Source organism: Dama dama, chromosome 5 (assembly GCF_033118175.1).
Source record: "Dama dama isolate Ldn47 chromosome 5, ASM3311817v1, whole genome shotgun sequence".
Taxonomy (NCBI): domain Eukaryota; kingdom Metazoa; phylum Chordata; class Mammalia; order Artiodactyla; family Cervidae; genus Dama; species Dama dama.
Window position 1 is genome coordinate 125,369,282 of NC_083685.1, and position 16,881 is coordinate 125,386,162.

The 16,881-nt window shown below is 44.0% G+C and overlaps 1 protein-coding gene across 1 annotated transcript; it reads left to right on the forward strand.

Moving 5' to 3' along the window:
• The first annotated feature begins 1,849 nt into the window (after positions 1-1,849).
• Positions 1,850-15,477, forward strand: JPT1 (Jupiter microtubule associated homolog 1). Its single transcript, XM_061144858.1, has 5 exons — positions 1,850-2,033; positions 8,098-8,240; positions 8,576-8,673; positions 10,015-10,033; positions 15,209-15,477. The coding sequence occupies exons 1-5, from the start codon at positions 1,978-1,980 to the stop codon at positions 15,355-15,357; spliced, it is 465 nt and encodes a 154-aa protein (XP_061000841.1). The 5' UTR covers positions 1,850-1,977; the 3' UTR covers positions 15,358-15,477.
• The last annotated feature ends 1,404 nt before the right edge of the window (positions 15,478-16,881 follow it).

The following is a 16,881-nucleotide window of genomic DNA, read 5'->3' on the forward strand; positions in this document are numbered from 1 at the left end:
CTCTTGGAAGTGATTCCTTACCTTTGAAGCAAAGGTTCTCAGCCCAAGCTATATGTTTATGAGAATTGTCTGTTTATTCCAGATATCCACTGCTGTATCCTGTATCCAGAAATCTCCAAAAAGCTCATAGATTATTCTGTTATGCAGCAAGGATGGGGCATGTAATTATCTCATTCCAAATCTTACAGAATAGCTGCTGTTAACCCCATTTTACAGATGAAAAACATGGGCTCGAGGATATAAATGACCTACAAGTGTCTTAAATTGGGAGGAAGCAGAACTAGAACATAGACTTTCTGGTTTCCAGGGGAAATAAGGCAAACCAGTGCAAACTCAAAAATTTAGGCGAAAGTCTAAATCCCTCATTTAACTTAACAAAACCACTTGCAGATTGTTTAAAGAAAAATGTGGTTACTTTCCAAGTAAGTCTGATAATAAAAATGGCTATCATGTTGATGACATGTCACGACAAGTACCTTACATCCATTACCTCATCCAGTCTTCTCAAGTCTATGGAGTCTAGATACTAGTCTATCCTTGTTTTGCAAATGAAATAGTGCTCAGAAAAGGTAAGATTGACATTCAAACCTGAATTTCTCCTTTGAGACCCTGCGCTCACAATCACCATATTCCACTACCTCCTAATTAATAACTGACTTTCGAAGAGGGGATGCATGCTCACTAGGTTGGCCTGAAGAGTTTTTTGGGGGGGTTGTTTTTACTGTTTTGAAACTTGAGGTCCAGACTTTGGAAAGAGATTTTAATCCAAACAAGTGGTATGCTTCATGCTTTTGTGGTAAGCACATAAACACATGACCCAGGCCTTCTGGAAGAGGAGGGCTTGTCTCTGGCCTTTCATGAAAACCCAGGAGAGTGGTTAGCCAATACAGATGGCCAGGAAGGAGGAGGCCACACAAAGAGGAATGTAGTTCACTTCTTATGGGAAATAAAGAGATCTGCCTTGAGGAAATAGCCTGACGGGGAAGGCCTCGCCTCTGGTTTGCCCAAGACTTTGCTATTACGATCTTATAAACAGTCATTCCTGAGCCCTACAAGTGTGTCTGCATTTGTTGCGGGGATAGATTTACCCAGACAGGTGGAAGAGTCATGACTTAATGGCTTAATGACAGCTGCAGAGGCCTGGACTACTCCCGTGGCCTTAGTAGCAAGGGATGTGGCCATTCCCCGAAGCCTGGCATTAACCAGCCTTAAGAACCGGCCCTCAAATCGGAACGACTGTAATTTTGGTTTAGTGCATGCACCACGCGTTACAGCTAAATAGTAACATTAAAATGTAAAGAATTTCCCGTCGTTTTACAAGGGATCATCTTCGTGTGCTTTCTGTTGCTGACTCATAGTGCTGCTGCTTTGGGACTGTCAGTTTTCCAGGCCGGACACGCAGTAGGTATTCAATAAACGTGGATTTGTAGCAGTCGTTTTCCTCTCTTGAGGAACATGCCCTTGCTACCCGCCGTAAGGCAAAATAAATGAACGGTAGATAAACCTATCTTCAACTTGCGATTTCCAACTAGCCCAGATCGAGCTTTTCCTTCTATCAAGGTAACTTTTTTAAATGACAGCGAGCACAACTTGTACGGAGCGCGGGACAGGTTTGTCTCTTGTCCAATCATCTCCGAGATTTGGGGGTGGGGGAGGGGAAACGTCCCCAGACCTTCCCTGATCAGGAAGGGGGCGGGTTTAAGTTGAGCAGGGCCCGTCTCAGCCCGTCGTGACGCCGCAGGATGCTTGGCACTCCAGGGAGCCAATAGGAGTGAACAGGTTCATTTGAATCGGCCAATGCCGCCGGGGTGGGGGCGGGGGTTTGGGAGCCCTATAAAAGCGGAGGTCCGGCCGGCAAGCCGCGGCGGAGGCTCCTGCAGCGGTCGCCGACGCTTTGGTGGAGAGTTTTTCTGCGCCTCTCCGACCTGACCCTTTCAGCGCTTTGCTCCGCGCCAGCCTACCTCGCTCTTCGGCGCCATGACCACCACCACCACCTTCAAGGGCGTCGACCCCAACAGCAGGAACAGCTCCCGGTGAGGCGAGGAGTTTCCGGGGCGTGAGGGTTGCTGCCCAGGGGGCCGGGCGGGTCTGGTGGCCGGTTGTTGGCTGTAACGTGCCCGGGGCGCTGCGCTCGCGCCCGGCCGAGTGGCCGGGGTCGGCCACCGGCTCCGCCTTTGTGCGGCCGGCGAGCCTGACGCGCCGGCCCCGCCCGATTCCTGCTTCTCTCCCATTCATTCCTCCCCCGAAGCAAGGGGCTGGGAAGGGCCGGGGCCGCTTGCGCTCGCCGCGCGGCGGGTTTTCGTTAGTCGGGACATGCTGAGAGGATTCGCTCTCTGCCTTTTGCGGCGCGGCCGGCTGGCCTCCAGGGCGGTGGTCTTGGGCCCCAGGTGTGCGGGTAGCCCTCGGGGCACCTTGATCTGGCCCCATTGTCCCACCCCCGGCCACGCGCTCGTGTCTCTAGACACGGAGCAGGTGGTGGCCCCGCGCCCGGCGTGGCGGTCAGATCCTGCAGCCGCAGCGATCGGGTCCGGCGGGCTCCTGCCCACTTGGGTCCGCCTGGCAGGTGGCATTTGTGTTCGGGCGGGGCTGGTCGTCACGATCCCAGCCCCCGTTCGGGACCCAACCATAAACCCTCCGCCAAGTGCCTCCCCTCCGCTAACAAAGGAAAGACCCCTGCTCCTTCCCCTCCCGCGCCCACCTCCGAATGGGAGGGGAAGCGTGTCGTTCCAAGTGGGTTTTCTGCGCTCAAACCTTCGGACCTCGGTCTTCGCATCCCACCTCTTTCGCTTCGCCCTTTGACGTTTGCCAAATGAGTTCACCTCTGGCCCGGGTTCCCGGGCTGGATGAAGAAGGTTTCCTGTTCTTGGGCGGGGCCCGAGACATCCATTGTCTCTTCCGTACTATCTCCACCTGCGCAGCCCGGGCCTTTCTGGCCACTCATGCCACTGCAGCCAGGCAAGGGGGCCCTGGGCACGGTGTGTGGACTGGGAGGGCCTCTCTTCCGAGCCCTTGTCTAACTTGGTGGAAGGCTCTGGATGCGGTGGAAGATGTCCACATTGTCTCGGCTAATTGCACGCAGGCTGCTCTTAAAGCTGGGACACAGGCGTCTCTGGGATCCTGCCCAAGGCGTGGAGGCAGCTTAGATTCCACTTTTTCTGAGCCTCTCTTCTTCACTGATCACGACCCGCCGTCATGTGTGGGCAGCCTTGGGGTCCTGGGCAAGCGGCACAAAGGGAGCCATTTTGTGGGGCTAAGAAGACAGCCGTGGAAGAGCAGTGTCTCTTAGGGGCTGGAGTCCTTGGGGACAAAAAGCAGGCCTCGGCAGTGAGGCCGAGGAGGTAGTGTTGGAAATGACATTCTTCTTCAACTCCTTCGTTGCCTTTTCAAATGTAGAAAAGAAGGAAAGATTTTAAAAACTAAATCAGTGTGCTGCTCGGAGGAAGGGGAACTTGAGTAGATAGACCTATGCAAACCCTGGTCACTCCCTCTTCTCTTGTCATCCTTCCAGTGAGATATATTTTTTTTTTTTTCCGGAGGACACTGGAACAAACTGAACCTTGGTTTTTCATTTTGTGCCCTCAGGTCAACTTTATGCTGGCCAGACTGTAGTGATTGGAATGCGAAAACTCAAGCATTCTATTAAAAAATCAGAGGTTTTTATCCTTTGGGGTTGAGTGCAGTTTAGTGTCGAATTCATAAAGAATTTAAGTAACCAGGTGAAATGAATCCTCACACTAGTTTTTTGATTTGTAGCTTTGAAATGTGAGACATACATGACTTTTGGTTTTGCAAAATAAATGTTTTAACCCCCTTTTGTCATCAGTTTTCCTCCAATATTGTTATCTTAAGACTCTATGTAGCATTGTCCTTTTATTTACTTCCTACCTTTCCTTCTCACCTAATTCTCTTAAACTTCTTTTCTCCAGTAACAGTTTCCTGGTTCCATAAACACATTATAAATTTAGTCTGGTAGGGAATGATCTGCAAAGCTTATATGGGAACTCTGGGATTTAAAGAGATAAGAAAGAAATAGAGTATTATTTGAAAATTGCTACCTGCAGTTCATGGACACATTCTTGTTGAGTCTCAGATATGTAATTCTGATTATGTTATCATAGTTCAGGAAGAATAGCAGGATCTTAGAAAATAAAATTGAAATAATTTCTCTTATGATACAGATCCTTTGTTTGGGGATGTCTCGCTGTTACAAATGGGCTCCACAACACTGACGTCATCGGAGTAGGTAGAACCTGCTATTGCAAGAGGGACACAGACCTTTAAAAAGTTGGGCCGGTCAGAGCTTTGACTTTCTTTTTTAAGCTGGTGATCGGATTGTAGTGTCTTTTTTCCTTTTTTAAGGTCAAAAAAAAAAATTCCTGGCCTATTAGGGTTTTGAAGATTTTCATCTGGCTGAAATAATTCATGAGAATTTAATTATGATTGTAAGGAAAATCATTCTAATCTCTGGGGAATGAAGGGGATGACAGTGAAACAAGTTAATTTTGTTTTTTGGGGGGGGAATCTTCGTTCCCCTGCCAGGGATCAAACCCACGCCCCCTGCTGTGGATGCTTGGAGCCCTAACCACTGCACTGCCAGGGAAGTCTCTGAAGGAAGCTAATTTTGATTATAATATTGCAAGTGTCTGTTGATTTGAGGTACAAATGATAAAAGCCTAGTCACTTCCAACTTTAACATAGAGAATGACTATTAAGAATTTGTAACATATCTTTAATTATTAAACAGTTTTATTAGCAGACCCCAAATTATAAGAGGTATGCCTGAACATGATTTCTTAATTCATTTAATGAATTTAATCTAAGTGAATATTTAATATGGGAGACCTACAAACAGTGGGTTTTTAAATGTTTTACATGTTATAAAAGCACACAATGGATTTCCCCCACCCCTGGAAAATAATAATGACATTTTAATTTAGTGTAAACTGAGTACTGAGTTTTACTATGGAGAGACATGAATATTAGATTTAGGGAAGGATGCTAGAGGACCTATATAAGAAATATATTCAGTGTAGAAAATACGAAAAGCAATCAGAACACCAACTATATAGGTTTGTAGTTTAAAGAGAAAATGGTATGGAGTGTTCCCCCTACTTCACTTGGAGCCCTTTTTATGTGCCTGCCAGGCAGGGAGGATGATTTGGGGTTTGGCCCCAGCTCTGTTACTTAACTAAAGTTGGGCAGTTCACTTAGAACTTCTCCGGGCCTGACTTTGTTCTTTTTAAAAATGAGGCTATTTGTTGAACTAGACAGAGCAAAGCGCAGTGTACTACCACCCTATAGCCAAGTCCAGCTGGCACCTGCTTTTTACCTGTATAAATGGCTGAAAAAGGCCAGAAGAAATATCTTTCATGACTTGTGAAAATGACATGAAAATCAAATTTGTGTCCGTAAATAAAGCTTTATTGGAACATAGCTGCCCTCATTCATTTTCATGTTGTCTGTGGCTTGCCTCTGTGCTGTGTTATGGAGCTGAATAGCTGCAAAAAACCGAATGACCCACAAGCCAAAAATAATTAGTTTGGTCCTTTACAGAAAGAACTGGTGACCAGAAAGAGAGGGTATCTAACATTCTTTCCTCTCGGCGTCCTACTGCTTATTCCTCAAGGTCATGGAGGGCTTCCTGGAGGAGGAGAAGTTTTAAGAAATGGGCTGGATTTTGAAGCAGTCACTGAGGAAAGGGTGGAAAGTGCTCTGGGCAGGAGGAAATATGGGAGTAAATATTCTGAGGTGGAGATAAGGCAGAACAGTTCACGGAACAGGGAAGAATGTGGCCTGACTGGGTTGGAGAAGATGGTAAGAACTAGATACAGTTGAGAGGGGAAGTCCGAGCAGTTTGCTTCTGTCTGCTTAGGCCTAACCAGGCCTGCGTCTGCAAGTTTGCTCTTACATATGTCTGCTTATCTACTTAGGAAAACTTAGGGAAGTAGAACCCCCTCCCTGGTTCACGGAAGATGCAAATTTAAACACTTGATACATTTTATCAAAATGGTCTGTAGAAAGTTTGTGCAAATTTATATTCTCACACTTTAATTCACACCAGAAATTGGCATTTTTTTTTCATCTTTACCAAGCTAATAAACAAAAAATATATTCTTTTGTTTTAGGTTTCATTTACTTGCTTGTGAATTTGAATTTTTAATGTTTAAAGACTGTCCATATTTTTTAATTGTCTGTTAGTACCTTTTGTCCATTTTAATTTCTCTCATGATTCTTTTAATTATTTTAAAAGCAATTCTATTATCCTTTGTCAAATATGTGTATTTTTGCCAAGTTTAATCTGTCCATTTTTCATGGTTTCTGGCTTTCATCTTGGGCTTAGAAGGAAAGCCTTCATGACTAGAACCATATTTGTACGTGTTTTCTTCCAATATTTTTGTCTTAGGCTTTAAATTTAAATATTTGACCTAGCTGGAATTTATTGTGGTAAATGAAGTGACTTAGGAATATATATTTGGTTTGTTCCTTTAATCAAAATGACTGGCCAGTTAATCCATCACAGTTCTCCCTACTGAACTAAATAAAATACTCCAGTGGTGGTCTTTTTTGAGAGAGAGCTCTTATCTTGACAGAATCCTGAGGAGAAGTTGACAAAACCCCCATTGTAGAAGTTGGTAACAGAATCTCAGTAATTGATAAAACATATTTAAAAATGAGTAGATTTGATGGGACTTCCTTGGTGGTCTAGTGGTTGGGATTCTGTGCTTCCAATGTGTGTGGGGGGCTGCGGGTTTGATCTCTGGTGGGAACTAGGATCCCATATGCCATGTGGCGCAGCCAAAAAAGAAAATCAGTAGATTTTGAACAACTCAATTAATAGGCTTTATCTAGTATACATATAGAACACTGGCAAGTATATGTTCCTTTCAAGCAGATACAGAAGATTTATAAAATGAAGCCATAAAACACATCACATTTCAAAGGAACATGTCACACAGACCCCGTCTGTATTATAAAGAAAAGCTGGAAATCAGACCAGAAAGACCTATGTTTGCAAATTTACAAATGTACTTTTAAATAATTTATGGGTCAAAGAAGAAAATAATGAAAATGAGAAAATATTTAGAATGAAACAAAAATCACAACTTGGGGATGCCTCTGGAGGGGTACTTAGAAGAGAATTTATGCCTAAAGTGTTTAATTTTCCCTTTCCTTTCAAATGTAAGGAGGTGAGTTTACAAATGACAACTGGATTTATCTGGAAACTTGAATGAAATGGACATCTTCCTAGAGAAATGTTTCTTACTCAAAATGACTTAAGAAACAGAAAAATAGACCACTCCCATCACCATAAAGGAACTGAATCTGTAGTTAGCACATCTTCCCATGAAACCATCTCCATTTTCTATTTTGAGTAGTGACAGGACAAATTAAATTGAGTTTTTTCAAGGAGGGGACAAATTGGTCAACCTGTAACCGGAAGATATGGAAATGGGAGAGTGCCATATTTCCTTGTCAAACACAAGAGCTATAGATGGTGTCTAAAGGTTCATGGGTGTAGAGCATGTCACGGAGTCCTACACTTAACTCTTGATTGACTGTCTCCTTGTGACTGGTCACGCACGATGGTTAGTGAGAATAGCGAGGTACGCGTGTATAATAAACAGGGCTTGTGAATGATGCTGAGATGGGAGAGACGACTACGAGCTTTCCTTGGGCTTCTAAATTGGTCAAGTTTATTTTTACATGTGTACTCTTCCATTTAAAATTTTTTGTTGGAAATAAAAATGGAACCTTTTTTTTTAAATAAATAACAAGATGTGCTTCTAAACTAATTTGCGAATGTGTCCAGCTGAGCCCAACAGACAGGCTCCATTAGGCTCTGGCCTTTTCCTAAAAGGGGATGCCGTCCAGCCTGCTGTTGGTGCTTTCGGACTGTTTCAGCTGCCTGGTGCGGTCCATCGTTGAATTTATACCACATTGGAATCAATTAGTAATTTCCCATTAAGTTCTCTTTTGTCAGGGTGTGTGTGTGTGTGGAATGAATGGGCGGGGGAACTAAAATGAAAGGTGTTTGAAAACACGTACCAGGAAACGTCTTGATCTGATCTGAAACTGACATTTCGCCATCATTTCTAGGGTTTTGCGGCCTCCCGGTGGTGGATCCAATTTTTCGTTGGGTTTTGATGAACCAACAGAACAACCCGTGAGGAGGAACAAGATGGCCTCCAGCATCTTTGGGACGCCTGAGGAAAACCCCCCTTCCTGGGCCAAGTCGGCAGGTACTGCTAGTCTCTGGTCAGGGGTGGGCCCAGCAGGACCACCGCAGCTGGTTTTGTGCTGCCGAGTAACATCTAGCTTAATCATGGGAAACGATTAAAGCTTGTCACGGGAGGAGAGATGGAGGGCTAAGACAGGGGAGACGCTGGGAGTCGGTGTGGTGGCTAAGAACAAGGATAGCCATCAGGCTGGCTTTTGTGGCCCCTCTGAGGCATTTTTATTAGCCGTCACGCCCTAACACTGTTGGCTCATGTTGTCATGTGACGTGAACTCATTAAATAGTGGCTTGATTTAGGTCTTTCCCTGGTATTCCTCCTGAAAGTATATTTTGATTCAGGTGCCAAGTCTAGTGGGGGCAGGGAAGATTCTGAGTCATCTGGACCCCAGAGAAGGAATTCTTCTGAAGCGAACTCTGGAGACTTCTTAGATCTGAAGGTCAGTGCAACAATATAGGGGGAGAGACAGGCTTTTTGAGGTTTACGCCCTTTAGAAATGAAATTCTCACACTGCCTCCCACCCTTCCTCCACTGTATTAAGACTTGCCATTGGAGTTTTGGGGCTTGTTTTTTTTTTTTATTTGCACTTAACCACTAAATTTTTATTGAATTTTTACTATAACATCAAAAAATACAATATTAGTAAATAGAAATACAGAGTAAAGAGAAAATAGCATAAATGGAGAGGGGTGGGGCGGTGGGGCAGGGGTAAGGAGGAGGTCACTGACAGGGGCATAAGCATCGTTCTTAGTCATCACTTTCCTGTAACTTCCATGAATCTTTCCCATCCATCATCATCAGTATCACTCTAGCAACAGTTTCTCAAAGGGCATCTGTCTGTCCTAACTCCCTAAAGGCTTTGCTTACGATCTCAATCCCTGGAGTTAATACCCAGGGCAAAGAGCCTCTATTAAATTATTTATCCAGTCATCCCTGAACTTTTTCTCCCACTAGGTTTTTATCCACTGGAGTTTTATTATATAGAGAGGTAATTAGGAAAGGGACTGGCTGTACTGGTGATGGAAGATTGATAGAGTAGATCAGAAAGATGAGTTCATGTGACCTTGGTCTGTTCATGTGTCTCTGCTACCAGCTGGGCTAGTCTTTATCCTTCAGTATTGATTTTTGAAACCGGATCACTCGCACTTCCTGTGTCTCTCACACATAGTGGCAGATCTGAGCTCAAGGTTGTTTTAGTTGTTGGCAAATATTGCCTGTTGAGCTAAGCTGCAGGAGGCTGTAGCATGGTGTTACCATCGGTTGTCTGCAGGTGAGCATGGCCCCTAGGCCCCAGGCATATGTCTGGAAAGCCTGTGGGATGTCCCCAAGCGGGGACCTTGGGGCACACGGAGACAAGAGCCGCCTGAAAGTGGGGAGACCGGTAAAAGGGCTTTGGAATTGATGAAGGCCCTTCAACAGCTAGATTAGAAAGATAGGAAAGGGGGTGGAAAGATAGGTTTATCACTTTCCCATTCTGATAAAAGCTCCTCTGAAGTTCTGATATTAGGTCATCACTGTCAGTGTGAAGGCTTTTTGGTGTTTTGACCATGTTACTGGCACTGGGGCAATTTGTCCAATAGCATTTTTGTGTAGCATTGTTCCAAGTTGAATAGAGGCTGCTTATTGTAAAGGGCACCTTGACCTTGAACTTGACTACATCAAAACAAAATTTGACATCTATCTTCAGACAGACAGTAACTTCTCTGAACTATGATTGTTTTATTTGTATGTGGCCAAATTAAAATCTGAAGTAAAGTTTTTTAACTTTTTTCTTTTCCAGGGAGAAGGTGACATTCATGGTGAGTATGTCTGAAAAAAGTATGCCAATTTCTGGTTCTGTAAATGTTAGAATAGATTGAATTTTGACTCAAGTCATGTCCTGGAGAAAGACGCTGGCTGGAGAGTGAACCTGGCTGAGCCCCAGGTGCCCGTGTCCATCCTCTCAGGGGAGAGGAAAGCAAAATGGAAGCTAGCAAGCACGGCCGGCAGCGAGAACAAGGCTGGAAACCTCCTAAAACTTTCAGAACAGACTGATGTCAATCAGGTTGGTATTTGTTACACTCAGTGAGAGCTTCTTAGTAACCGTCTCTGGCATCTCAAGCTCAGACCTCAGCATTAAATTTACAGTTTGATTTTCCACTGAAGTGCTTACTCAGCAAGACACCGGTAACCCTGTGATCTTGTGAATGATGACTTTAGCGGGCAGGTGTAAATTTTCAGTTAGCACCCACATCGTCAAATTATAAGTGGAAAAGAGCTGTAATCATTTAATTATTTAAAATCTTTGAAGTAGTTATTGGCACTTCTTTAACAAGTGCCAGAGAATTGCCGGTGCATGTGATGTGAAGTTTACGCGTTGTTTGGCCTGCAGCCATCAGGTTCAAGTTGACCTGGAGACACGCAGCTGGCCTGGGACGAAGCCGCTTCCTCAAGGCTTTTTTCTGCCATTACATTTGGCGAGTCAGTCTTCCAGGAAAATAGAAATTCCTGTTTGGTTGTCTCGTTGTCTCTCGCTGGGCGTGAGGGGAGGAGAATCTTCTGAACCGTTGTGAACTCTACCTGGGTTTTCGCTCCGCGAACAGATTATGTTCTCACTGGACTGAAGGTGTATTACTTTTTGTTTCTATCTAGCTTGTTCCATTTAAAAAGACTGTTCTGGAGGTTAAAAAAAAAAAATTCTAGACTTTTTGATTCCGCTGCTTTTTGTATTCAGAAATACTTCCAATGTCAGACCTTATTTCACAAGAATAATAACAAGCAAGTTAATCTTTTTTTAAAAATACAATTTTACTTATTTATTTTTGGCTATGCTGGGTCTTGGTTGCTGCATGGGTTTTTGTCTAGTTTCAGCGAGCAGTGGCTGTTGTGTAGTTGCGGTGATCAGGCTTATTGTGGTGGCTTCTCTTGTTTTGGAGCACAGGCTCAATAGTTGCGGCGTACGGGCTTAGTTGTTCCACATCGTGCGGGATCTTCCGCGACCAGGGATCAAACCCTGGTCTCCTCTTTACCACTGAGCCACCAGGAGGCCCACGAGGCAGCTAATCTTTATTCACTAATTTTGATCAATGAAGAGAATTACAAATTTGGGGAGCCCAGAGCAGTATGTGAGAGCCTGAAGTTATGAAAGTATATGTCATTTGTCCTGCTGATAATTAATTCTCTTAGCCTGTCCTTTGGGGTCAGCCCGCCTTCACGCCTCGAAGGTATGCTATTCTTTGCCGAATAAAACTCTTGTGCTGTAACTGAAAAAAAGAAAAAATTCTCCCCCCAACCCCCAGCTCAGTGATATGCATCCTTCAGGTGAGTAGCACAAGTACTACATTCACAACATGACAAGTCCTTCCTTTTTGTGTTTTTTAAACGATCGTCAGCTTGGCACCTGATTATTCTCCGCTCCTGAATGCTGCTACTTTTAGCTCGTCTGTCATAAAATGACAAAGGGGCATGACGATTCAGACCATGTCTGGTGAGTAAAAGTCTACCCCAGTTCTGTCAGCAGCTTCACTGCAAAGCCAACCAGTTCTGCTCAGTTAAATAAAGCGGATCTTGCTTGGATATACTGCCTTCATCTTTTGGATAATTAAACACAGGATTGTCTATACTGAGGACTTTGGAAATCTTGAAGAAAGAGGGAGAACGTCCAGGAAGCTTGGGCAGAAGTCCTTACTTGCCTTTGGGCAAGTCTGTTGTGTTTTCTAGAGGTTCTAATTTTGTGATCCTTAGATGAGTTGTTTTTTTCTCTCTTCTGACATTGGTGTCTGATCAGTTACCTTACTGGTGTGCCAGAGAAGACAGACAAGTAAAGAGTATATAGGATGTATATTATGGCAGAAACCATAATTTTGTTTAAAAAAACAAAAACATCCTTTAAATTACTGGATTCAGTAGACAAAGTTCTGTCAAGTCCCATAAAAGTTTCTAAAGGCTTTACTCTCAATTCCTGTACTTATCACAGACTCAAGGAAGTAACAAGCCACTCTCCATCTTCTCTGGCCAGAATATTTCTGACTGGACAAATGAGCATTTAGGTTACGGCCTGCGGTCGTGTAGTCTCCATCGGTGCTTTTTCCCCTCCCCTTTTTCTCTTTTGGCTTCTTGTTGCCCGGTTGTGAAAGACAGAGCGACTCCGTTCATAATGATAAAGGCAAACATGAGATTGGTAGGAATGAGCTTGTTTATCTAAAAATCACTTTATGAAAATAAACTATGGAAATAAACTACCATGCAGGGTAACATTTGTGTCCGTCTGAAGTGTTCCTCAGCTGGTTGGCCCAGATGGTGGAGAATTCAGTTAGATCCTGGCCAGTGGCGAGGCTGTGTCCTCGTAGCAGAAATGAAACAGCTTGGATTGATACGCTGGTTCAGGCTGAGGTCATGGTCTGTGTTCGTCTATCTTGGATGGCTTTAAAATGTGGGTTCTTGGGTTTTGTTTGTATCTGCAGTAAAGTGGACACACTTCTCTAGGTTATTTCAGGGCACTTGTCGGAGGACTTGGGGCCTTTGTCTTGATGCATTTGGTTCTGTTCCTTGTGCAACAGGAAGCTGAGGGGTAACCCTTTCTCGCCAAGCCTTGGTTCATAACTGAGTGCCGTCATCTTGGAAAGCGCGTACTACATTTTTACCTGTAGTTGAATAGTATAGAACATTATATGCCTTAGAAGTCAGTTCTATCGAACAGTCCAAAAATTCATGAAATGAAATGTTTAAAGCAGCAGTAGCATATTTCTGAGATGTTATGTTTCTGATCTAAGACTTCCTCCTTGAACTTCTCTGTTTCAGTCGGCTGAATGAAAACTTAGTACAAGTGGTTTTAGCAATGTGGACCTTTAATGTTTAGTCTTATGAGGAACTTTTTTTTTTTAATGAGTAATTTTTTTGGAGTTAGTTCTTTGCATTGGTGTCTAATATGAGTGCATATGAAGTTCTTACATAGCATATTTCATAACCAGTATTTCTGCTTCCCTGCTTCCAGGGTTTTGAAACTTCTAAACTAGGAGGGAATAAATGTCTTTAAACCTTAAGGTAGTTTTTCTTCCAAGTCTTATAAATATCTTTGTTTTTTTATACTAAAGGTGCCTCTGTGTGATTATTGCAAGGTAGGTGTTAGAATATGCAACAGAATTTAAGATTTAACACTGAAATGAAGAGACCTGGCCTTTTTTTTATTACTATTATTAATAATTAGTCTGATATACCTTAAACTATTAAACTCTTCATAAAAATTACCTTTTGCAGAAAATAATGCATTTTTTTCTTCTGCAGTTACTCTTGAATTTGAATCAGTGGCAACAACTTGGTTAAGGATTCCTATATGCTGGTTGAGAATTTCACAAGTCAATCTGGGAATCAGTCAAGCAGTATCTAGGACATTGGATGATAATAACACTGGTTCTTAAGACTTTAATGAGGAAAGGGCAGGGTCGATATGATGGGAGTAACTGGATTAAGATAATTGACCATCAGTGGGTGGGGGTGGAGTCTTTAATAAATGTCTGTACAGCTGGATATTATATGGTTTTTAAAAAGTCAGCCTCAAAAAAAAGTCAGCCTCACTCGTTAATCATGGAAACATTAACACATCACAGAATTAAATATTTTTTCACCCATCACTTAGGCAGATATTAAGCTGAGGTGGTTATCAAGTGGGGGAAGTGGACAGATGTGAGGAGAGGATGCTCCGACGTGGGCGTAGAGTGGACCTGTACCGCCACTGTGGAAGGAGGTGCCTAGTCTTTGTTCACACTGAAGACGACAGCGCGTGTCCCCCTGGGCCCATGTTCCAGAGTATACGCATTACAGTTTCAGAATGGTCAGATTGGTTTTACTTTTTGGCTGTCAGTTCAGTTGCTCAGTTGGCGTCCAATTCTTTGCAACCCCATGAATCTCAGCACGCCAGTCCTCCCTGTCCATCATCAACTCCCAGAGTTTACGCAAACTCATGTCCATCGAGCCGGTGATGCCATCCAGCCATCTCATCCTCTGTCGTCCCCTTCTCCTCCTGCCCCGAGTCCTTCCCAGCATCAGGGTCTTTTCCAATGAGTCAGTTCCTCACATGAGGTGGCCAGAGTATTGGAGTTTCAGCTTCAGCATCAGTCCTTCCAATGAATATTCAGGACTAATCTCCTTTAGGATGGACTGGTTGGATCTTCTTGCAGTCCAAGGGACTCTCAAGAGTCTTCTCCAACACCACAGTTCAAGTAGAGGATTAATCATATATACTGTATATATACTAGAAAGCAATGAATTAAGCAAGATGAAATACGACCATGTGTATGTTATTTAGTTGCTCAGTTGTGTCTGACTCTTTTGTGACCCCATAGACTAGCCCCCCAGGCTCCTCTGTCCACGGGATCTCTTGGACAAGATTACTGGAGTGAAGTAGGTTGCCATTCCCTCCTCCAGGGGATCTTCCCGCCCCAGGGACTGAACCTGAGTCTCTTGCATTGCAGGTGCGTTCTTTACCACTGAGCCAGCAGGGAAGCACCGGACCATGTGTATAAGTGGGGGTAAATTTCCAAAAGTTACAAGTTGATATCGATTATGTTAAATACAATAAAAACAAGATTGTCTGTGATATGCTGGAAATAAAATACACAAAGCTTACATAAAATAAATGGACTAGAGGAATGCACACAACTAGTAGTAGGGCCTCTGGGAATAGGGAGAGCAGACCCACCCAGAACTGGAGTGGTGGTCAGGGACCTAGAGCTTATCTGCGCTGTTCTCATTTAAAATATTTAAGTCGCCATATATTTATGTAATTTAGAAAAGAACGTACACAGAGAAAGACCTGGGGACACATGGCAGAACACTCACAGTGGCCGGTTCTGGGTAGTGGCCACACCCTAATTGTTTTTTTCTTTATAGCTCTAGGCGTGGTTTGAACCATCCTCCAAAAAGCTCCCCCAAAAAACTTAGACTCGTCATCTTCACTGCGAATAGTTACTAGTCTTAACTTCATTCTGTTTTCCTAGAAAACGTGGACACAGACCTGCAGGCCAGCCTGGGGCAGAGCGAGGAGAAGCCTGTGCCCGCCGCCCCTGTGCCCAGCCCCGTGGCGCCGGCGCCTGTGCCGTCCCGGAGAAACCCCCCTGGCGGCAAGTCCAGCCTCGTCCTGGGTTAGCTCTGTCTGCCCGGAACTCTGTCGTTTTGTTTCTTTGTTTTTTTCCATGCTTGTGAACTGCACAACTTGAGCCTGACTGTACATCTTTTGGATTTGTTTCATTAAAAAAGAAGCACTTTATGTACTGCTGTCTTTTTATTTTTATTTTTTGGAAGAACAGGTTCTCTGTCTGTCCTGATTCCTCTGGGTCTGCAGGCCTTGGCATGAGTGTTTTCTAGTAGTAGATTGGAGGGAAAGCTTTGTGACACTTAGTACCGTGTTTTTAAGAACAAACAATTTGGTTTCAAATGTGTTAGAGGATCTTTTGTACTGAGGTTTTTAAAACCCTTTTTTGGTCAGCTTTACTTGGGTTTACCAAGCCTGGATCGGACAGACCAGTAAACAGCCCACAGGCGCCGTCCCTTCAGGCCCCAAACAAGGTCGTCTTGATGCCGAACCTACCTGCTGTGGCCGTAACTGGTCGGTGCCCTTTGCTAAAAGCATCCTCCTGTGCCACATGGGGCGATAAAAGGCCTGTGCCCTCTGCCTTGCCGCCTGCAAAGCAAAAAAAAAAGTAAAACAAAAAATTGCCTTTTATTTCTGAACCTTAAGATATATTTAAGCCAGATATTTAACATGACTGGCTGAGCAAAGCCTGCTGCTCCCACGCAGAGGAAGGCTTCGATGTTCACTCAGACGGATGAATTCCAGGTGGTGAAGCAGGGGCGGGGTCTTCGTGGGGAAGGGACCCCCTGAGGGCAGCGCTCTTCTTAGATAACTTGAAGCTGTGTGCATGATGCTGGTGCTTGACCATGAAACGAAAGTCTCATCCTTAACCTGTGTGTTGTACTTCACAATCCTGGACTGTTGCTTAAAGTAAACGATGTACAAATTTTGAAACACTGTGTCCTGTGTCCTCTTTTTGAGATTGTTTCAGCAATTCTACCTGCTTAGTTGCTTTTTTCTTTGTTACTAACAACCCTGCTAGCCAATGATTTGATGAGCCCTTCGAATTAAAACAGACTTAAGGAAGGCCTAGAGAGAGGTGGGCTTCTCTCTAAAGAAAACAGGTTTAAAGTCATTGTGAGTTCAGAATGCTAAAATGAACTGACATCTGGTAGTAAAAGACAGGAGTAATACAGATAACTGGCTTCCAGAACAATTATTAGCCAATACACTTTGGACTCTTCTACCACTTACCCTCCTTTGCTGGGTGATATGATATTAAAATTTTAAGTTACCTCATGCCTACAGGATGCCTCTCGATGGTGGGTGATCAAAGAGGTCTCCAAAGAAAAGAAGGGACATGTAGCCAGAAGGGGACAAGGTCATCTGAGTCCTGTCAAGTGATAACAGGAGATTGGAGGAAGCACCCTGGGTTCTAGGGAGAAAGTTCCAGATCGAGGTATTAAACGTCCAAACTGGGCCCTGTCCGACGGCCTTTTTGGTCTACCTGTGCTGCTAATCAGCAGCGTTCCTTGGGTTTGTCGTTTGGAAGCTCGATTGAGACTTTTGGGGACTTCGTTGGTAGCCCAGTGGCTAAGA

Excerpts from the sequence above, each read along its gene's own strand:
- JPT1 (XM_061144858.1), top strand. The coding sequence starts at position 1,978 with ATGACCACCACCACCACCTTCAAGGGCGTCGACCCCAACAGCAGGAAC. Across the intron at positions 2,034-8,097 it reads AACAGCAGGAACAGCTCCCG|GGTTTTGCGGCCTCCCGGTG; the intron begins GTGAGGCGAGGA and ends CATCATTTCTAG. Across the intron at positions 8,241-8,575 it reads TTCCTGGGCCAAGTCGGCAG|GTGCCAAGTCTAGTGGGGGC; the intron begins GTACTGCTAGTC and ends ATTTTGATTCAG.